Below are 23,640 nucleotides of genomic sequence, written 5' to 3' on the forward strand. Positions count from 1 at the left end.
CATCATAATGTTTCAAGCAATTGGTATTTTCTAGGTGGACCTTTAACCCTGCTGTTCTCACCAAAGCCAATGTTGTCCGAAGTGGAGACGCTGCTCAAGGTGCTGAAGGTGGTACCTCACAATTTCAAGTGGGTGATCTTGTCCAAGTTTGTTATGACCTAGAAAGAATTAAACTGCTTCAAAGAGGACATGGTGAATGGGCTGAAGCGATGCTCCCTGTAAGTTTATATAAATGCTTGTTTCAATATGACATTTCAAATTTCAGTGGGGGTTTGTTTACTTTGAAATTTTGTAAGCTAAGTCAGGTTTCTTCTGTCTGAGAAACTGTTCAGTGCAGACGGGAAATCCTGCATTTTCCCCAGGTAGAATGCCATCACTTGGGTTATAGCGCCATCTAGCATCCGAAGGCAAGAATGTACTGAAGTCAAGACCTGGGCCATCCGTGCCCCTCCCACCCCAGTTCATTCTTGCCTTCATCCGAGGCAGTGCTATCTACGTTTAGTGAGATTTTTTGTGGTGATACACGTGTGTGGAGAGAGAGTATTTTTTGTGGTTGGGGGACTGGGTGCACTTCAGTTTTTCCCTTTTCTACCTTGCTCTTCTCCCTCCCTCGATTCCCCTTCCCTCCTCTCCTCTCCTCACTAATCCTGTGCTAGGGGGGTTGGTTTTCTTTCCCCTCTTCAGTTAAGGGGCTGGCAGGGGGTTAGTATTTTCCCCCATTTTTTGGTTTCTTCCCCTTCCTTGATCTGCTTCCCCCCATACTTTTAGGGGGTAGGGTATTTTTCCTCCCTCTTCTTGATCATCAGGGCTTGCGGAGGCGGCTCCAGCGGTTGAGGGGGAGCTGCGCCTGATGTCAAAGGTAGCTCCTGCATTCTTTCCTCCTAGTGTTTCAGGCAGCTTGCTGCGACCAGGCTGGCCAAGACTTGCGACACTACTGGCAGCCGCCATTGTCGGCCATTTTGTTGGGGTTTTTCCCCACCTTTGGCACAATCGCCATTTTGCCTGCCTTACAGTTTTCCCGCCCTTTTTTGCTTGGGCTTTTAAAAACACTTATCCCCCCCCTCCACATATAGCAGTAGTTAGTTACCCCTTATTACAGGGGGATATATAGGGCTACAGAATACTAATGTTATTTTTGTTTAAAAAAAGAAATACCAGGAGGCAGAGAGGATACCAGACATACAAGTTCATAGGATCAGTACTGCACACACACCCTCTATGTGTGTGTGCCTGGATTTTGACTTCTAGAGGACAGAGAGCCTACCAGATATACAAGTGCACAGGAGCAGTACTGTGTACCTGGGCTTTGACTTCAATTTCCTAACTAATAGTGCACTTGGGGCTGTACCGCTCCCCTCGTCCGTGGGCATGTACCAGTGCCTTTATTGACACCACACCCCTCTTCTAGTGCATGTAGTGATGACAGATACCGCACCCCTCACTCTTGTGCATGTATAATATGGTGGATCAGCTGCCAGATGTAGCCCAAGGTCTAGGGACAGAACAGCATTGCAAGGCCCCATCACACCACAAGTCTACAAAGCACAAGCAACCCAGACTCCACTCCAAGGCTGTTGCTAAAACCAAACACTTGTCTAGCCACAGCGCTGCCAGGTGAGCACAATACGTGTCAATTCCAGCCTCAGAGGAAGCTGGCCAAGAGAGATTAACAGCCCTCTTTCATTCACCCAAGATCTTCTGTGGCTCAGAGTGGTAAGCGGCTGTAGTGCGGCCGAAGCTCTGCTCACGGCCGGAGTTCGATTCCAATGAAAGGAGGAAGTCAAATCTCTGGTAAAAGGGGTCGAGGTCCACTCAGCCTTCCATCCATCCGTGGTTGGTAAAATGAGTACCCGGCATATGCTGGGGGGTAAAGAAAGGCTGGGGACGGAACTGGTAATCCTACCCCATATATACGGTCTGCCTAGTAAACATCGCAAGACGACTCGCACTACAAGTGTGGGGACACCTTTACCTTTACCTTTTTTTTCATTCACCCACTGAGTCATCAGAGGATGAGTTTGAAGGGTTTCCTAGCCAACCAACTTTGGACTGCTCGTCTCAATCTATGTCAGCAGCTAAAGCCCACACATCTCACCAGTCTGATGAGACTCTTGCACCTCTCCCTCAACAAGTGCAGCCACCTCTGCCTCAACAAGTGCAGCCAGTGCCTCTGGACCCTCAGATGGCCACTCTTGCTCCTCTGCTGGGGTTGCAGTTGACTCTGGAATTTGTTTCCCAGCTGAAGGATGCCTTGTTGGGTTCCCTCTCTCAAGCACAGTCACTGCCACAGGTGAATCCACTGGCTCAGCCCATTTCAGGCTCTCAGGGATCGCACTGTGCGCATCTTCACACCAGCGCTATTGGGCAACACTGCTGTACCGATGAAGCTCCACCCGATGAAGCTCCACCCCCATCACCAAATCCCTGCGATATCACCAGAGGCAGAATTGGAGGTGAAGTGACGGGGCTAGAGGATCCCTCGTGCTCTCTTCAGGTCGAAGGAGATGAGTGGAGTGGTGATTCAGAATTGGAGGAGGACCCATCCTATCGGCTTCTTGACTCTGCCGACTACTTTCCACTCTTTTGTAGAGTCCTGGACACTTTAGGTCTCCAATCTTTGCAAACCAAACCTACCACCCCTCCTGTGAAGGAAGCCAGGATTCTGAGATCTCCCAGTTTGGCAGATCACTTCGTTCCCATGCCAGACCCCATTGACAAGCTGGCCAAGGAGGAATGGTCTCGCCCGCTGCATGCACACCGGTTTTCAGCATTGGCCAACGGACACTATGCCTTGGCTCCAGAGTTCATGAATTGCCTGAATGTTCCAGGGGTAGATGATCCGATTTCTAGTTTGATATCCAGGTCCCTCCTCCTGAAAGAGGGGAACTCCTAGCTCAAGGATCCTTCGGAATGATGGCTAGACTTTGCTCTACGCAAGAATCATGAAGCTACCGCCTCCATTTTCTCAAGAGCCTCTATGGTGTGGCTGGACGAACTCTTAGAAGAACCTAATCCTGATCCAGTCAAACTTAGAAGGGTCCTGGTGAAACTAAACAAGGCTGCAGCGTTTGTGGCCGACGCCACCTTGGATGCCACTCAGCTAGGAGCACGGGCACTAGCTGCTGAAGTAGTGGCTTGAATACTCTGGCTTCAGCACTGGGACGCCGATGCCATGGCCAGGGTCAATTTGTCCACGGCCCCATACTCGGACACATTGCTGTTCGGTGAAGAAGCCCTCAAAGCAGTTCTAGTAGACCCTAAAGATGAGCGAAAGCCAAAGAAGGATGGTTGGAGGCCGTTCAGAAGGTTATTATTATTATTATCATTATTTTTACCCTGCCCTTTTTCCAAAACTGGAACTCACGGCGGCTTCCAGATAAAAGCACACATATAATTAAAAACATACAAAAGACTAGATTAAAATCAAATTAAACAATTTACAGTATTAAAGCCATTCATACATACAGTTAAAATAATTCAAACTCAGTTTAAAATAATACAATTAGGCAACAGCAATGCAGCAGCCTTCACGACCTGTCCTTAACAGCTTTCAGTTCCAAAGGCTTGTTGAAATAAAAAATTCTTTGCTTGCCGACGGAAGGACTGCAAGGAGGGGGCCATTCTTGCTTCCCTAGGAAGGGAGTTCCAAAGCCTTGGGGCAGCCACCGAAAAGGCCCTATCTCGTGTCCCCACTAGTCGTGCTTGTGAGGACATAGGTATTGAGAGAAGGGCCTCTCCTGAGGATCTCAGGGCCCGGGCAGGCTCATATAGGGAGATACGGTCTGACAGATAGCCTGGACCTAAGCCATATAGGGCTTTATAGGTCATCACCAGCACTTTGAATTGTGTCCGGAAACAGAGTGGCAACCAGTGGAGCTTTTGTAACCGGGGAGTCGTATGGTCCCTGTAACCAGCCCCAGTTAAGATTCTGGCTGCAGCACGTTGCACCAACTGAAGTTTCCGAACAGTCTTCAGAGGCAGCCCCACATAGAGCGCGTTACAGTAATCTAAATGGGATGCAACTAAGGCATGTGTCACCGTGGCCAGATCAGACGGCTCAAGGAACGGGCGCAGTTGGCGCACTAATCTTAATTGTGCAAAAGCACTCCTGGCCACCGCAGAAACCTGGGCCTCCAAATTTAAAGCTGAGTCCAGGAGCACACCCAAACTGCGAACCTGCGTCTTCAGGGGGAGTGTAACCCCATCCAGCACAGGCTGAATCCCTATTCCCTGATTTGTTTTTCGACTGACCAGGAGCACCTCTGTCTTGTCTGGATTAAGCTTCGATTTGTTCGCCCTCATCCAGTCCACCACTGATGACAGACACCGGTTTAAAACCAAGACAGCTTCCTTGGAGTTAGGTGGAAAGGAGAAGTAGAGTTGGGTGTCATCAGCATACTGATGGCACCGAACCCCAAACCCCTGGACAACCTCTCCCAGTGGTTTCATGTAGATGTTAAATAGCATGGGGGACAAAACTGAGCCCTGAGGGACCCCACAGGCCAACGGCCAAGGAGTCGAACAGGAAACCCCCAGCACCACTTTCTGGGTTCGTCCCTCCAGGAAGGAACGGAGCCACTGTAAAACAGTGCCCCCAAGTCCCATCCCAGCAAGGCGGCCCAGAAGGATACCATGGTCGATGGTATCGAAAGCCGCTGAGAGGTCCAGCAGAACCAACAGGGACACACTGTGGTATGGAGGTTTGCTCCATACCGCTCATTCCAGCCCTTTTGAGGGGGCGGGGCCGCAATTCTCGATTTCCCAACTTCCGTTCCTCCAGGGGAACCTGGCACAAACAGCGATTCCAGGGCAGATTTCAGCAACAGGGACGACAGGGTCCTTCCTCTTCAGCATATGGAAGAGGAACTCATCAGTGCTGGCAATACTGACACCATCCCTGTCGGAGGCAGATTGCTCCATTATGCACAGCACTGGCTAAGTTTAACAGGGGCCTCTTGTGTCAGGGATCTTTTTTCTCATGGTTACGAGATAGAGTTTTGGTTAACACCCTCAGAAAGAATGCTTTCTTCTCCCATTCGCAAGAAAGGCAGAAGTTCATGCAGGAAGCCATAGGACATCTACTCGACATAGCTGCAGTAGAACCAGTTCCGCCAGCAGAGCGCTCGGGGGGGGTGCTACTTCGTTTTGTTTGCAGTTCCCAAGAGAGATCGGTCGTGGAGGGCGGTCTTAGACCTCACATTTGTCAACCGCTTTGTAAGTGTTGACGGTTCAAAATGGAGTCCCTCACATCGGTTACAGAGCCTCTGCAACGGGGAATTTTTGGCCTCCATCAACCTAAAGGAGGCATACCTCCACGTCCCAATCTGTCCCACCTGCAGACGGTTCCTGAGGTTCACGTTTGGCCAGCATCATTTTCAATACTGGGCCATGCCGTTCGGACTCTCATCGGCCCCAAAAGTATTCACCAAAGTGATGGTCACCCTTGTGGCTCATCTCCGCTTCCAGGGGGTCCATATTTATCCCTATCTAGACAATCTGATGCTTCGGGCGGCCTCCAAGGACCTTGCCTGCGCTTGGGTCATTGCACCCTCGAGGTCCTGAGAGCCCACGGTTGGTCGGTCAATATTGATAAGAGCCAACTAGATCCGACTCAACGGCTGCAGCATCTGGGAGCAATTTTGGACACGGTGCAAGCCATGGTCTTCCTCTCTCATTGCAACCAGAGCGCACTGCAACCATCAGAGATGTGGCTCAACTGATACGTTGCTCGAGGGCAGACGTGATGTTGCTAGCAAAGGCACTGGGGATGTATCCACCATTCACATTGTATCATGGGCTTGGCATCATACTCGTCCACTCCAGTGGGCCTTATTGCCGTTTCAGTTGGACATTGCCAACTCCAACCACGGGGAAATCTGCCTGGATCCCTCACTGTGTTCTTCCGATGGTGGGCTACAATTCGGAATCTCAGCAAGGAAACTCCATTCAGAGAACCGGATAGGACTGTAATAACCACAGATGCCAGCCTGAGTGGCCGGAGGGGCCACTGCAAGTCCCGCTTTGTCCAAGGTGTCTTGTGCAGGTCAGAGGAGAACCAGAGCATCAACTGGTTGGAACTAAGAGTGGTCCATCTGGCTGTTTGACATTTTCAACCCATGTTCCATCTGGAGCATGTCTTGATCCGGACAGACAACACGTGCGTAAAATCGCATTTGAACAGGCAAGGGAGAACCAGGTCAAAAATTCACCAGGCAGAAGTGACCTTGATTTTCGATTGGGCCAAAAGTCACCTGATGTCGTTGAGGGCAGAAAACCTCAGTGGGGTTTTGAATGTGGCAGCCAATTGGCTCAGCAGACAACAGGTGATCCCAGGAGAGTGGAAACTGCATCTAGCTGTGTTCACTCTCATTCAGTGTCGCTTTGGCAACCTATCAGTGGATCTGTTCACCTCGAGTCACAACTGCCAGCTGCCCTGGTACTTCTTGAGTATCTAGAGACAACAACAGAATCGGTAGATGCTCTCCTGACACCGTGGCTGGATGGACTTCTTAACGTCTTCCCTCCAATTCCTCTGCTGGGCAGAACGCTGAGAAAAACTTCGACTTGAAAGGGCTCAACTGGTTCTGCTAGCCCCTTATTGGCCTTGCCAGCCGTGGTTCTTTGACCTGCTATCACTATCAATAACAGATCCTTGGGGGCTGCCAACCAGGCCAGACCTGTCACAGGGACCAATCTGGCACCCGGATCCCGACTGGCTGAGTCTGACAGCTTGGTGTTTGAATGGATGTAGTTGATTCGCACAGGCCTATCACAGGAAGTCGCTGACAATTCTGGCGTCTAGAAGACCATTGATGAATCGCATCTACCAGAGTACATGGTCCACTTTTTCCACCTGGTGTGTATCACAAGCCTTTCAACCCTCTCAAGCCATGTCCAGCAGGTGTTGCAGTTTCTGCATAGAGGTCTGAAGATGGGTCTAAAAGCAAACACTTTGTGTCATCAGGCTTCCGCTATATTGTCAGTTCTATCCGTTAATGGTTCTGGTGTTTCCATGGGCTCACACCCGCTGATCAAACTTTTTTAAAGGGAGCTGCTTCCCTTTCTCCACCAGTGTGTCACCATTTCCCTTCCTGGAGTCTACCAAGGGCCCCGCAAGCCCTGCAAGCCCTGCAGCACCCTCCCTTTGAAACCCTTAGTTCAGTACCATTGCGCCTGTTGTCATTCAAGGTCCTGTTTCTGGTGGCGGTCACCTTGGCAAGAAGAGTTTCAGAGTTGGGAGCACTGTCATCTGCCCACCATCTCTGCATCTTCCATAAGAACTCTTGTGTTACGCCCAGATCCGTCCTTCCGTCTGAAGATCAATTCAGTGTTTCACTGCAGCCAGGACATTATTCTTCTTTCGTTCAGCCCTAAGCCTGTTCATCCACTAGAGAAGACCTGGCACTCAAGTGATGTTCGCAGGGCCCTCAAGACTTACCTATCTCGAACCCAGGATATAAGGTTAATGGATTCACTATTTGTATCCTTTCACCCACTTTCATTGGGGGGGAAAGTTTCTAAATCCACTTTGTCTTGTTGGTTACGCGCCTGCATTGCACTGGCTTATGAATCGTTTAAGCTAGGTCGGCAGCTACTACTATGGCTGTATTCGCAACCAACACACCTCTTGCAGATATTTGCAGAGCGGCTGTATGGGCTACTCCAGATTCCTTTATCAAGCATTACAAGATAGATTGCTACGCTTCTGCCGATGCCTCTTTTGGGAGGCGTGTTCTGCAACAGGTTATTTCTCATTCGTAAGCTGTGGGTGGTTCCTCCCTGTTGGGGCTGCTTTGGTATATCCCACGTGATGGGATGCTACCTGGGGAAAACGGACCATTGGTCTCACCTGAAGGTGGTCTTCCCAGGTATCATGCCATCATGGCCCTCCCTGTTGGAGGATGCCTGGGTATTTTGTACCACCTTTCAAATTATTACTGTTCAAAGTTGTGTTGCTCTACATTGTGTATCTGAGTCAAGATCTTTCTTGATCTATTAGGAATGAATGTGGTTCTGTATTATTTGGGGCAGTGTCCCTATTTTCCTTTCTGGTAGGCCTGTTGGTCCTTTTGTACCTTTTCAGATATCTCACTTCGGTCTTGTCGCGAATGAACTGGAGTGGGAGGGGCACGTATGGCCCAGGTCTTAACTTCAGTACATTTTTGCCTTCGGACACTAGATGGCGCTATAACCCATGTAATGGCATGAGACCTGGGAAAACCACCCTTCAGGTGAGACCAATGGTCCATTTTTGTTCTGTGGTGCCAGTTGAGTAGAAATCTGAGCACCAGTACAAATGTTGATTCATGTACTAAGATTGGTATCAAGTGTGACCTTGTATTGGTGTCAGGATACTTATGCCCACTCATGTCTTGTGCAAGCATAGGAATTCCTAGTATAATACTATAATGCTCTCTCCTAATGCTTGGAAATAGATTATTCTTTTTAAAATTCATCCAGAGAAACTTGATGTGGAAATATTAGTCTGGATACGTCATTAAATCAATGTGTGAGGAAAACTTGCCCTCTACCTCTTTCAGAACAGTTGTTCTAGTTCTTCTTTTAAAACCGCAGTTTGTGACCCAGAGAGAATTAATTTCTGTTAAAACACCTTCAAAGTGATTTAAATTTATTGGTGATCTCCCTTGAAATAGAGGTGTGGCATGTCCAAAGCACACATAACAAGGTTCTCTTCCCATGTAAATCCAGATAATCACCCCTGTATAATTAGCCCAGTGGGAGGAGAATATTTATCTTCTGTTGGATGTTGCCATTGGATGGTATTCAGTGGTAGTCCTACTCAGAGTAGACACATTGAAGTTATTAGACATGACTAATTTAGGTTCTTTAATTTCTGTGGGTCTATTCTGAGTAGGACTTAACTTCCATGACAGTGGGTTGTATTCAGCTCAGTAGTAGTGATAAATCTGGAATGAAAGTTGGTGGAAAATCATGTCTCTGTCTTTTTGGGGACACTGTCACTTGACATTTCTCACTTTCTGGCCTCTCACCCTTCTGTACTGTATATACTAAATCCATGCCTAGGATTAGATAATTATACAATGTTATTGCAGTTGATTTTCTTAGAAGTTATTAATTTTCTGGTCATCTCAAAAGTTCCAAGATATCTGGACCAAAGAAATCCCAACAGTAGGTGTTTGAATAGCCAAAATGATCTCACATTAGGGGCATGATAATTTAAGTAACAACTGAAATTATTGGAAAATATCCTGCCTTTCTGAACAAGTTCACAACAGAAGATAGCTGAATTTTAATCTAACAATTACCCATTCTTCACCTTTTTAGCATTCAGAATGCCTTATCTTGAGGTTTCAGGCAATAGTGCAGCATTCTCCAATGTGGTACCCACCAAATGTTTTGAACTACAACTCCCATCACTCCCAAACAGCATGGCCAATAGTCAGAGATAATGGGAATTGTATTCCAAAACATCTGGAGGGCAGTAGATTGGGAAAGGATGCAACAGTATAAATACAGGTTGAACTAGAAAATAACAGTATCCGTATGAGATATAAAAAACTGTAAGTATAAAGCTGTAACTATAAATGATATGTGTTGGGGTCTGTCTTGTCTTCTATTTAGACTTTAGGTAAAGTTGGAAGGGTCCAGCAGATCTATTCAGACAGTGACTTAAAAGTAGAGGTTTGTGGAACTTCTTGGACATACAATCCAGCTGCTGTGTCAAAGGTGGCATCAGCAGGCTCTGCTATAAGCAATGCATCTGGTGGTAAGTTAGAAACTTAGTGTCTGCATGGTTTGAAATTTTGAAATGTGTGTTAACTAAGAGAAATAACATGCAATGAAAGTACTTCATTAACTTACAGGGAAATTTCATTTTCTTAATGTGGAAGTGTTCTAAAATATTCTATTTCAAGGAAGAATAGTAGAAGGATAGTCGAGTACTTTTACCTTGTATATGAATTGAGTTTTAGAAGAAAGTGTTTATTGTGTGGTGTGGCAAGCTGCTTCAGATGAATAAAAATCAGGTTATAGAATAAATAACATGTCTTCTTGGAAGAAAGTCCTATTGAAGTCAGTGGGGATTACTTCCAGGTAAGTGTCTATAAGATTGGAAGATCGCATGTAGCCCGTGCAGTAAATTGTTCCAGCACTAGTAAGCACTAAATCAACCCCACATGATGGTGCAAGAAAGCTTCTAGGCAGTTACAAAGGAAGTAATTCCTTGCATGTTCTGAATTGGCTAGATGAGGACCTATAAACAAATTGAATCCTGTTACGACAAACTCTATGGGTGATCAGTCCTAAGGCCAGAATTTAGAACTGTTCCTTGTTCTGGATGGGGTCATGCTATTACCTAAAGGAACAGATACATAGTTTGGGGGTGCTCATTGAACCATATTTGTCATTAGGCATGGAGTGCCTATTACCAGCTTCGGATGGTGTACCAACTATGCCCTTGCCTGGACAGGGATAGTTTAGTCACTGTAGCTCATGCATTAGTAACCTCAATATTAGATTATTGTTGTGCATTCTATATGGTGCTTCTCTTGCATTCGGCTGAAAGTTTCAGCACTATGCGGACCAGCTAAGTGGAGCACGCAGCAGGGCTGTGGAGTCGGAGTCGGGAGCAATTTTGGGTGGAGTTGGAGTTGGTAGAAATGTTCCAACTCCGGCTTCAAAATAAATTTTGATAGACAAATTTTAAAAAATATAAATTCAAAATGTCAAAGAAGCTTCCCATGAAGTCAGCTGTAGTTGAGCATTTCACCATAACTCAAGATGGAAAACATTTTGTGTGTCAGTGTATGACACAGGACCCAGATGAAGACAAATGCTGTGATGCCAAGATCAGTGTATATTCAGGCAGCGATAAAAATGCTCCTACGAGAGCTTCCAATTTAAAAAGACATTTATAGCGCTTTCCAGGGCTGTGGAGTCGGAAGCAATTTTGGATGGAGTCGGAGTCGGACAGTAGAAAAATAGAGGAGTCGGAGTTGAAGGTTTGGCGTACCGACTCCACAGCCCTGGCACCCAGCTATGCACATACTTTACTAGTGCTGAAGGAACCACACTGGCTGCCAATTAGCTACTGGGCCATGTTCACTGTTTTATTGCTGAGATATAAGGCCCTAAGTAATTCAGGGTGTTTGCCTTTCCCATTATGCCCAGCCATACCTTAAGATGAGGCCCTGCTGATTATACCATCACTGGCACATTGTTGTAAAATGTTTTCTTGGAAGTGGTGTTTCTTTGTGGTAGGACCAGCCCTCTAGAATGCCTTCCCACTTGCAGTATGGAAGGTACCAAATGTGATGAGCTTCAAATCATAACTGAAGACTCATCTGTTTTAACAGGCTTTCCCTGACCTTGAAGATCTTTTTAAAGTGTGCTGCTATGTATTATATGGTATTGTTGTGTTTTAGTTCCTTTATTTGCTTTGTAAATGAGTTTTAGACTGTCCTGGTTTTGTGTGTGTGTGTGTTCGAGTTCGTGTTCAAGAAGGAGGGACCCACAACAAAACGTTTCAATGAATCCCCAGCCTCTTAATACAATTGTTCCTGCTGAGAACTTGAACCAGCCTGGAAGAGAATTGTTCTGGCAGGGTTTGGGACTCACATAGGATACCTTTTTTCTTTTCCACCCTCCTGAAATCATCTTTTCTGTACCTTATAGTGCCAAGAGACTCAGGATTGGGACTTGCTGCCAAACCTGAATCTGAGCACTTGATTGCTATATAGCCAATGGGAGGGGATGAGTATTTTAAATCCATGGCACCTTTCCTTGCTAATCCTGACATTCAGCCTCTAGGATACCATACAATGTTAGGAACTCAAACGGGCCAGATGCTGCTCTCTCCCACTCCATTTCCCTCTTTTAATAAACACCTTTGTCATGGTTCAGCTACCCTCAGCTATAAACTTAATTTCTAGACTCTCACTGTCTGCTCAACTTGTAGTTCTTCTAGATCAGCCTTTCCCATCCTTTGGGTCCTCAGATGTTGCTGGACTACAGTTCTCATAATCCCTGATCATTAACCATGCTGGCTGGGGCTGATGGGAGTTGTAGTCCGGCAGCATCTGGGGACGCAAAGGTTGGGAAAGGCTGCTCTTAGACTCTTTTATCTTTTTTCTCTTTGGGAGTGGAGCTCTAAGCAATGACATTAATTAAATATTGTCATCTCTATTCCCTTAATATTCTGTAAGTTGTGGAAGCTGAAAGAGCTATAACAATTTTTAAATTTACAAACCTACGCTGTATACCTTGGAAGGCCCCTGAATATGTAGAAACTTTTCTATATTTATTGGCCATGTATTACTTTCAAATGGATAAGTGCTTGACCAGCCAAGTTTGCTACTGGAGGCAATTATTCTTAATATTTAAGTTGTGTAATGGTGGTTCTATTATTTATTTATCAAAATATTTGTATACTACAATTTCATAACATATATCAAAGCAGTTTGCAACAATTTTAATATAATAAAAATTACACAAAAATTAAAACAAATCACCAGCTGACTATTATGAAATATAATGCCACCACATCCCTTGATGCCCACCACTTTATCCTAATCTGTGACATTAGTAATTTGTAATGATGAACTACAACTCTTATAATCCCTGACGGTTGGTCATGCTGGCTGTCACAGATGGAGCTGGAGACCCAACAGGAGCTGGACAGCCACGTATTAGCCACTTCACCTTTAAACTATGAATGGGGCTGGATGTTGGCTGAATAACTCTGTCAGAGAACATGTACAGAAAACTGGGATTTTATTAATCCTTGTTTGGTAGGTGGCTTCAAGAGGCTGAACGCAGAAGTTCCTAAATTGTTGCGGAGGCATGCCATTCCTCTAAACACTGATTCATGTTATATAAGCTACTAGAGAAAACACTATTTTAATTACCTTAAAGAATAGAGAAATACTGTTTTGAAATATGGAAATGAGTAAAATCACTTGGATATGAGCATAGAATAAGAATCGGAGCCAAATAAAAGCTTTCAAATAAATATGAAAAATTACTAGTTAGTAACTTGTGCTCCTTCATATGCCTAGGCAGTAAGGTGTATTTGTTATACCACTTCGGTATGCCTTTTTTCCTTGCACAAAACGGAAGGCTTTACGACTATTTAAGACTTGTATATATTTCCAGTTTTCAAAATAGGAACACCTTGTTTAAACACAAAATGATTTCCAAATCATGCTTGAAAAGATGTCTGTACGACTTTCTATTTTGGATGGTACATCTTTTTGCTGTTTTCCATCTTTAAATTACTGTGCCTCCAGTAATTATATAATAATCTCCATCTATCCACATTCTTCATCCTTCTATGTACTGAACTTGTGCTGTCTACATCTTTTCCCCAATCCTCTTTACACCACTATTCTGCTGTCTTCACTTTTATACCCCTTGTGCTCTTAGATTCCTCTTTTCCTGTTGCTAGGTTTCTTTTTATACAAAATATACACATAGTCAGATTACACCTTTGGCACATAGGTTGTTGTCTGTATTTTTTCCTACTCTCTTCCTCTTATCTTCAGCCTCTCTCCCTCTTCCCTCACCAGTTTCTTTCTCACCATTATTCTCACTGTAGTTGCTCCTTCCCAACACTGGAAGTGGATATGCTTCTCCCCCCCCCATCTCTCCCACCTTCTTTCCACCACTTTGTTCTTTTGTGTTTTCATGCTATCTCTCTTCCAAATCATTTGTGGTGTTTTCCCACACAACTCTTTATTGGCAGAAGTGACACCTCTCATTTCACAACTTGAAAGAAGACAAAATAGCACACACTCTTGTTCTCGTCTCTACCATGTCTTTCCCATTTCTTGAGCTTTGCAGAGCAGCAGCAGAATGGGCATACTGATTCCATTGTAAGGAATTGCTGGTGCTTTTCTGGAGGCAATTACTTAAAACAAATTGGAACAGAACTTTAAACAGATAATTGTTTTTGTCATGTTGATATAAGATAGTTCTTGATTAAGTTAGGAATATATTGAAATTCATTCTCGTGCAACATAACTTTCAGGTATTATGATTCTATTTATTTATTTATTATTTGATTTATATTTATTGATTTATCTATTAAAAGTAGTGGTTTTATTTAATATTCACAGAGAGATTGTCCCAGTTATTGAAGAAACTGTTTGAAACGCAAGAATCTGGTGATCTTAATGAAGAGCTGGTTAAAGCAGCAGCTAATGGAGATGTAGCCAAAGTAGAAGATTTGCTTAAGAGACCAGATGTTGATGTGAGTACCTTATTATCTAAATTCTAATACAAAAGGAAACTTTAAATTATTTACTAGTTTTTTTTAGAGGAGGCTACTTCCCAATGGTCAAAGCAAATATAGGCCTTCCTTTCACGATCTTAGTTAGAACTATGATAGGAGTGAGTGAAAAGGCGGAGTTTAATCATACAGCACTTAAGAAGGAGAATCTCCAACTTTTGTATATCACATTTTGTTGTTTTTGTCTGGTTCCTATACACTGTGTTCTCTTCAAAGGTTTTTGGGATATTATTGCAAGTTACCCAGAAGAGGAAGTTGTGCCATGAAATATTTGTTATAATTAACGCTGCAAGCAGCCATTTCATGAAGGGAGAAGAAATAATTGGGGAGCTGTGATCTCTTGGCCTTCACCTGATTTGTCTTGGTTTGGATTGCCTTAGGTTTTGAGTTCTGCAGATATGTTGATAAGCATTATAAATGTATTGAAAAAATAGTAGTAATGGTAAGGTTTTGGTAGATAAGCAACTTGTCAAAATTTCATCAAACTAGTCAAATTGCTTTATGTATGAATGTTGCCTCCCCCATATTGTAATCTTTTGAAAAGATTTTTTGAAAATGAAAAATGGAAATGGACTGCCTTCAAGTCGATTCCGACTTGGGTGACCCTATGAATAGGGTTTTCATGGTAAGCAGTATTCAGAGGTGGTTTACCATTGCCTTCCTCTGAGGCGGAGAGGCAGTGACTGGCCCAAGATCACCCAGTGAGCTTCAAGGCTATGTGGGGATTCAAACCCTGGCCTTCCAGGTTGTAGTCCAACACTCTGACCACTACACCACAGTGGCTCTCAATTTAATAGCATTGTAATATAAATCTGAAATTCTTTAGTAGATTAAAATGTCACAATAGTGCATTACTTTAGCCTAGCTAGTAAGTAAAAGATATTGCAATTTGAAGAGACAATTGATCTTACGTCTTTACAAAAAAATATATTAAAATGTATTAAAGTTACCTTTAGATATTTTGGTGCAATTTTTGAGCATGTGTGCATATAATGAATGTATATTTGTAAGCTGCCTTAACTTGATTAATCATATATTTCCAGGTAAATGGGCAGTGTGCGGGACACACAGCTATGCAAGCTGCTAGTCAGAATGGGCATGTTGACATTTTGAAGTTGCTTCTGAAACAGAATGTGGATGTAGAAGCTGAGGTATCAGTTAATTTATCAACATAATGGTACTGATAGAAGTCACCCTATTGTTACATAATGATTTTAATATTTCAAATCAGTCATTTATATATTTGATTATTGGTGCTTCTGACTAAGGATTCTCTTTAATTTTTTATGCTTTCTTCTTTTATTGTCATCTGTCCCATAACTTAAATATTTCCAGAAGGGTAGCTGTGTTAGTCTCTTTTAGCAAAAACAGCAAAGACTTTTGTGCTACCTTTAGGGCTAACAAATGTATAATGGCATAGGCTTTTGTAGTCTACTCTCCACTTGGATCATAAAATAGTACAGTTGGAAGGGGTCTATACAGCCATAGATTCCAGCCCCCTGCTAAATGCAGGAGTCCAGGTTAAAGTGTACCCGACAGGTGGCTGTCCAGCTGCCTCTTGAATGCCTCCAGTGTTGGAGAGCCCACCACCTCACTTCATCAGATGTATGCAGCATAATCCTGAGTTGCAGGTACATATATACCTGTATGTGAGGGAGAGAAGTGTAAACAGTGAAATCGGAAGGAAATAAGAACATAAGAACATAAGAAGAGCCTGCTGGATCAGGCCAGTGGCCCATCTAGTCCAGCATCCTGTTCTCACAGTGGCCAACCAGGTGCCTGGGGGAAGCCCGCAAGCAGGACCCGAGTGCAAGAACACTCTCCCCTCCTGAGGCTTCCGGCAACTGGTTTTCAGAAGCATGCTGCCTCTGACTAGGGTGGCACAGCACAGCCATCATGGCTAGTAGCCATTGATAACCCTGTCCTCCATGAATTTGTCTAATCTTCTTTTAAAGCCGTCCAAGCTGGTGGCCATTACTGCATCTTGTGGGAGCAAATTCCATAGTTTAACTATGCGCTGAGTAAAGAAGTACTTCCTTTTGTCTGTCCTGAATCTTCCAACATTCAGCTTCTTTGAATGTCCACGAGTTCTAGTATTATGAGAGAGGGAGAAGAACTTTTCTCTATCCACTTTCTCAATGCCATGCATAATTTTATACACTTTTATCATGTCTCCTCTGACCCGCCTTTTCTCTAAACTAAAAAGCCCCAAATGCTGCAACCTTTCCTTGTAAGGGAGTCGCTCCATCCCCTTGATCATTCTGGTTGCCCTCTTCTGAACCTTTTCCAACTCTATAATATCCTTTTTGAGATGAGGCGACCAGAACTGTACACAGTATTCCAAATGCGGCCGCACCATAGATTTATACAACGGCATGATGATATCGGCTGTTTTATTTTCAATACCTTTCCTAATTATTGCTAGCATGGAATTTGCCTTTTTCACAGCTGCCGCACACTGGGTCGACATTTTCATCGTGCTGTCCACTACAACCCCGAGGTCTCTCTCCTGGTCGGTCACCGCCAGTTCAGACCCCATGAGCGTATATGTGAAATTAAGATTTTTTGCTCCAATATGCATAATTTTACACTTGTTTATACTGAATTGCATTTGCCATTTTTCCACCCATTCACTCAGTTTGGAGAGATCTTTTTGGAGCTCTTCACAATCCCTTTTTGTTTTAACAACCCTGAACAATTTAGTGTCGTCAGCAAACTTGGCCACTTCACTGCTCACTCCTAATTCTAGGTCATTAATGAACAAGTTGAAAAGTACAGGTCCCAATACCGATCCTTGAGGGACTCCACTTTCTACAGCCCTCCATTGGGAGAACTGTCCGTTTATTCCTACTCTCTGCTTTCTGCTTCTTAACCAATTCCTTATCCACAAGAGGACCTCTCTTATTCCATGACTGCTAAGCTTCCTCAGAAGTCTTTGGTGAGGTACCTTGTCAAACGCTTTTTGAAAGTCTAAGTACACTATGTCCACTGGATCACCTCTATCTATATGCTTGTTGACACTCTCAAAGAATTCTAATAGGTTACTGAGACAGGACTTTCCCTTGCAGAAGCCATGCTGGCTCTGCTTCAGCAAGGCTTGTTCTTCTATGTGCTTAGTTAATCTAGCTTTAATCATACTTTCTACCAGTTTTCCAGGGACAGAAGTTAAGCTAACTGGCCTGTAATTTCCGGGATCCCCTCTGGATCCCTTTTTGAAGATTGGCATTACATTTGCCACTTTCCAGTCCTCAGGCACGGAGGAGGACCCGAGGGACAGGTTACATATTTTAGTTAGCAGATCAGCAATTTCACCTTTGAGTTCTTTGAGAACTCTCGGGTGGATGCCATCCAGGCCCGGTGATTTCTCAGTTTTTATATTGTCCATTAAGCCTAGAACTTCCTCTGTTGTTACCACTAATTGTCTCAGTTCCTCAGAATCCCTTCCTGCAAATGTTAGTTCAGGTTCAGGGATCTGCCCTATATCTTCCACTGTGAAGACAGATGCAAAGAATTCATTTAGCTTCTCGGCAATCTCCTTATCGTTCTTTAGTACACCTTTGACTCCCTTATCATCCAAGGGTCCAATCGCCTCCCTAGATGGTCTCCTGCTTTGAATGTATTTATAGAATTTTTTGTTGTTGGTTTTTATGTTCTTAGCAATGTGCTCCTCAAATTCTTTTTTAGCATCCCTTATTGTCTTCTTGCATTTCTTTTGCCAGAGTTTGTGTTCTTTTTTATTTTCTTCATTCGGACAAGACTTCCATTTTCTGAAGGAAGACTTTTTGCCTCTAAGAGCTTCCTTGACTTTGCTCGTTAACCATGCTGGCATCTTCTTGGCCCTGGCGGTACCTTTTCTGATCTGCGGTATGCACTCCAGTTGAGCTTCTAATATAGTGTTTTTAAACAACTTCCAAGCATTTTCGAGTGATGTGACCCTCTGGACTTTGTTTTTCAGCTTTCTTTTTACCAATCCCCTCATTTTTGTGAAGTTTCCTCTTTTGAAGTCAAATGTGACCGTGTTGGATTTTCTTGGCAATTGGCCATTTACATGTATGTTTAATTTAATAGCACTGTGGTCACTGCTCCCAATGCAGAAAAATACAAGTGGTGATAATTACATATTTTAACAGTAGCCCTTCACAAAAAAAGTTGGGTTGATAAGACATCCTGCCATTGGTAAGCCAATTAACATGTTTGTTTAATTAGAATGTTAAATAATTGTATTCATCTGGTCCGCAGTGGCCTTATTTTATATGTAAATGTCTCTTAATAATCCTCTCACTGGAGTTTGTTCTGTTGCTAGCCCTGGTTCATAAACTTGTCATGTGTAATGCCAGACTGTGATGGGGAAGGCACTTACAAGTTGAAGGAGCAGGAAGCTTGTGATCCTGCAGTGCTATGCCCTAATTCTTGGAACTCTGGACAGGTTGTAACTATTTAGCAACTATTACATGGAATAGTACATTTTAACAGTAAAATAATTGTTGCAATGTGTAAGTAGTGCATATAAATGTTGTTTGCATCTCAGCAAAATATCAAGCAGACTATTTTATATTCTCATTTAGTCTTTCTTTCACTGCTAAGGTAAACATGGTATTTGATGCCATTGTATTATTTTCCTTTGCCAATGTATGTGCTTAATTATGGGTCAGAAGTTAGAACTGTTGTCTAGTGCAAAAGTAATATGACTAATTCAATTGAATGTTGATCATTTAGGACAAAGATGGAGACAGGGCTGTTCACCATGCAGCTTTTGGTGATGAAGGAGCTGTGATAGAGGTTTTGCATAGAGGCAGTGCAGATCTTAATGCTCGCAACAAACGTAGACAGACGCCACTTCATATTGCTGTTAATAAAGGTCATCTCCAAGTAGTAAAGACATTACTGGACTTTGGTTGCCATCCCAGCCTCCAGGTAATTTAAGCTGCTGTTTATTATTATTTTGGTACAAAAATGTATGGAAACCTAGTGTTTTATGGATGTGCGTAAATAACATTAAAGCTGCAAAATAGGATCTGCCTCCAAATACTGTATAATTATTAGATTTGAGTAATTTATCTTGCTGTGTGCATTTATGTGAAAATGCAAGTATGTGTAATTGTAATGTTAAATACACGCAGTTATAACCTTGATCTGTTGCCATAATTTCTTGGTTTTGGCTTGATCTTGTTACTGTTGGTTCAGTTGTTGATCCTCTGTTGGTATTCTGTAGTTTTTAGATCATAGATAGACAAGTTCTGTAATCTCAGGGGGCTTTTTCTATTGATTGAAACAGATAGCCCTCTAATATAGTTTGCTTTATCTAGCAGTAAGGGCTTAATAGTTAATGGAGTGCATATTTTCAGGGATAGCATGACATATAAATATGTTAACATATTGCATTGCAAGAAGTTGTCCAGAGATTTGCAGTGCAATATTGTCAGTATGCTGATCGCACCCAATGCTGTCTTTCCCATCAGACTCCAGGGAGGCAGTGGAAACCCTTAGTCAGTGTTGGGAGGTTGTGATGAGTGAACAGGGTGAGATTTAATCCAGACAACACAGAAGTCCCTTTTGCAGTAGGACAGCTGATTTGGGAATGAGTATTCAACCTGTTCAGAATGGAGTAGCGCTGCCTTATCAGGTTTGCAGTCTGGGGACACTTCTGTAACCAGCTGTGTTCCTGCTGGCCAGGTTGTGGGTCTGGCCAGGAGTTCTATGGTAAAGTTTCAGCCACTGTGATATCCTTGTTCCTTTCATGGAGAAGGCAAATCTGACAACTGATACACATTTATTATTTATTTATTTGTATTTGTATGCCACTTTTCATCACCAGGTGACCTCAAAGTGACTTCCATAGCAGGATTTTAATAAAAAACAATTCAGAATAAAATAATAAAAAACTTCAACAGTATAAATAAATAAATAACAGCACAAAATATCACAAAACAGGCTCAAATCAATCTAGTCTGCAAAAGCTAGAGAAAACAAATATACAGTAGAGCCCCATCATTGTATGACCATCCATGTCTCAGAGAGGAGAAAGTTACACCATTAGGGCACCACTATAGAGAAGATCCTTCTCTGGGGAGAGTGATGTAGCCACCCATCTGGTGTTGGAGGAGTTCTTTCAGGCATTCTAATGAGCGCACAACAGCAACAGCAGCCATCTTGCTTCATAGTGGCTATCCCGAGAAACCTAGTTATAAACTTTAGTCCTTACTGACACCACATGAGTGTGCCCAAGGCCACTGCCTTGGACTTCTGCACTAAAGATCTTCCTGGGCTACACCTCTGAGAGTTGCAGGTGGAGACAATTCTGCTGGCAGGCAGGCAGGCAGGCAATGAGACAACAGGTAGATGCTCACAGGGTGCAGCGGATGGTTACCAGAGTCCCTCTCAGCACTGCTTGGACTTCTCCAGCTAAAGATCTTGCTGGCCATATGGTTTGGTTATATTGATATTGGATTATAGCAACATACTATGTAGAAGGGGCTTTCTTTGAAGTGTGTATGGAAACTGCAGCTGATACAGAATGCTGCTGTCAGGGGCTGTTGTGTAGACCACATTACTTTGGTGTATTGTTATCTGCATTGTTCCTGGTTTGTTTCTTTGCAGAATTGAAATTGCTGTTTGTTGCCTTTAAAGCCCCATATGGTTTGCATCCAGGGGTATCTAAAGGACAACTTCTGCATAATTCTACCTTTTGAGGCTGCTGGGGGAGGTCTGCATTTCACCACCATCTGGGGCCTGGTGGGATAGGGCCATTTTTCACAGCAGTTCATAGGCTCTGGAACACCCCCTTCCTGAAAGGCCTATATGATCCCTTTCCTTTTAACTTTCAGAAATATTATGAGGGTGTTTCTTTTTACATGTAGTTACATAATGACATAATGTTAGCTGTTAGGAAATTCTTGGGTATGTTGCTGTGTCTTGTTTTTATATTTTTGATTTATTATACTATGTTTTTATTTTTGTAAGCTGCTTTGGGGACTTCCTAGGTGGCAGACAAATGGCTTATAAATGCCATTATAAGTAAATAAATTATACAGTAAATTGACATGGAGGTTTCCAGAAATACCACTAACCATAGATTAGTCATAAAGCGCAGTCTTTTTCTCACTCTCAGCTTCCCTAGAACTCCATTGTTTCCTCCTTTAAATCACAGAATAGCATGTCTGGATTTGGTCTCTGCAATGGCATTAGTTCCGTCTGAAGTGCAGCATCAAATAGTTCCTCCACAATAGTCTCTTTCAAGGCCCTACCTACCTTTGTATTCCCTATTAGAACCCGTTTTAATGGCCTGAAATAATTCCTACAGTGCTAGGGCATAGTCCTGAATGCACCCTTTAGTTATTGTTAACGTGGCAATAAAACAAATAATCTGCCAGTCTAGTTAGATTTTGGGTTGCTGATTTTTTTTCTTCCTCCTCCTGTATTTTCACTTGGAAACTAAAAGGAATTTTTTACTTCGATTTCAGACAATTCATATAAGTGAGACAAAGCTCACAGCGTTACCTCAGAAGAGGGCATACCAATTTCTGGTGGACTGTCTGAAAAATTAAAAATCCAAGGAGAGCTCTATAATAATTTTTTATTGTATTTATAAATCCCCCTTCAACCTGAAGTTCAGCAAAATGACTGTGTCTGAAAAAGTTTGATTTCCTGATCCTTTTCATGACTGGATTCAAAGGTGGACAGGGTCACTCCCATTTCTTTCTCTCCCCTTTCTCCATTTTGGATTTGCCATCCACATGAAATTAGACAAGGTCATAAGTTATCCACCCCTGCCTAACTCATGTCCATCAAATGCAGTTCCTCACTGACATTCTGAAAGGACCTATGCAACATCATTCATGCTGTCTTAGCCTTGATACTTTCTATAATACTCTGTGAGGCTACTTCTAAAGCTTCCATTCTGAAGCAGCCTGCTCCCTGCTGATGGGGTTGTTTGCCAAAAGTATCTTCAGTCTACCTCTCTCCCTGCATCCACAGTGGAATCTCTTTGGTTTGAGATCAGCAGCATCATATTGATGCCCTCTGAGCTATAAGGCACTTGGTATAAATACTTGGTATTTACAAAGAAGTAGTGTAATTTTGCTCCCCTATATTGGAAGCAATGCAAGTTAGACATCCAAATAATCAAATTTTCAAAACAAATTGCAAAAAACCCTATTGAAATTCCTTAAACATGGATGAAAATATTTTGGGCATTTTATGCTACTTGGCGCATACAGTTGTTCACTACTTTTATTTTTGATTTTTGATATATATCTTCACGCACACACAAATTTCCAGGTGAACCTTACAAAGCGGTTTCATAGAAACATTAAAACAGTAAGCTTAAATTAAAATTATAGACTAAAGCTGCCAAGACAAGATATAAGTGGGGGAGACTTTTCGAAAACTAGATCTCTCCTCCCCTCAAGGCAAGATGCTTCTTGAGTAGTTTACTGGTGACTTGAAGGACAACAGAACGACTTCAGCTGAAATATGGGAAGCTAGATAGTGGGGAGCTCTCCAGACTTTTCTGTCTCCTTTCTCTCCTCCACTCAAGGCATGATTATCCTAAGGTAGCTCTATGGTAATAGTTGGAGAGGCAGAAGCCACCTCATCTGGAACACTGGTCAATGCAAAATGTGGCTTTTGATAAAATACAATGACCTGTCAACATTCATGGTTTTATATTCTATATACAGTAGGGCCCCGCTTACCGGTGTTCTGTTTTGCGGTGTTCCGCTCATGCGGCGGCTTTCAATTCAGGAAAATTCCCCGTTTTAAAGCTGATTTTGTGCTTTTATGGTGTTTTGTGACATTTTCGCATCATTTTCGCTTGACGCGGCCCATTATAGTCTATGGGTTCCGCTTTATGGTGATTTCCACTTTACGGCGGGGGCCTGATCCCTAACCTGTCGTATTAGCGGGGCCCTACTGTAGACATAGTAGTTATCTGTGTATTTTTATAACCTAAATTATTTAAATGTAACTTTTTCATGATCAAAAGTTTTCTCTGCAAATACCCAGTTTAAGTAGGTATTTATAGGAATTAACTAATGCCTATTTTTAGGATTCTGAGGGTGACACACCGCTTCATGATGCAATAAGTAAAAAGCGTGATGACATCTTGGCTGTACTTCTAGAAGCTGGAGCAGATGTTACTATTACAAATAACAATGGATTTAATGCGCTCCATCATGCCGCACTAAGAGGAAATCCAAGGTACAGTAAACATTGGTTGCTTCCTAGTGTTTGGTAAGTAAAATAATTATTAGAAAAATGATTTCATTGTAGGAAAAACTATACATTAGTTCAGATGAGAGTTTCATTTCCATGTTACGGTTTTTCTGTTGCTCAGAGGTTTAAGTGTTTATAATAGCACAAGTGAGCATTGC

At 43.0% G+C, this 23,640-nt stretch overlaps 1 protein-coding gene across 5 annotated transcripts in view; it reads left to right on the forward strand.

Moving 5' to 3' along the window:
* Positions 1–23,640, forward strand: part of MIB1 (MIB E3 ubiquitin protein ligase 1) — a 91,028-nt gene that overhangs the window by 20,308 nt on the left and 47,080 nt on the right. For all 5 annotated transcript variants that reach the window (XM_061596789.1, XM_061596779.1, XM_061596798.1 and 2 more), the window contains exons 7-12: positions 35–218; positions 9,604–9,748; positions 14,097–14,230; positions 15,313–15,420; positions 18,986–19,183; positions 23,316–23,467. In XM_061596789.1, coding sequence (XP_061452773.1) covers positions 35–218; positions 9,604–9,748; positions 14,097–14,230; positions 15,313–15,420; positions 18,986–19,183; positions 23,316–23,467 — 921 coding nt within the window. The remainder of the gene's footprint in view (positions 1–34; positions 219–9,603; positions 9,749–14,096; positions 14,231–15,312; positions 15,421–18,985; positions 19,184–23,315; positions 23,468–23,640) is intronic.

This window comes from Rhineura floridana, chromosome 1 (assembly GCF_030035675.1).
Source record: "Rhineura floridana isolate rRhiFlo1 chromosome 1, rRhiFlo1.hap2, whole genome shotgun sequence".
NCBI classification, from domain to species: domain Eukaryota; kingdom Metazoa; phylum Chordata; class Lepidosauria; order Squamata; family Rhineuridae; genus Rhineura; species Rhineura floridana.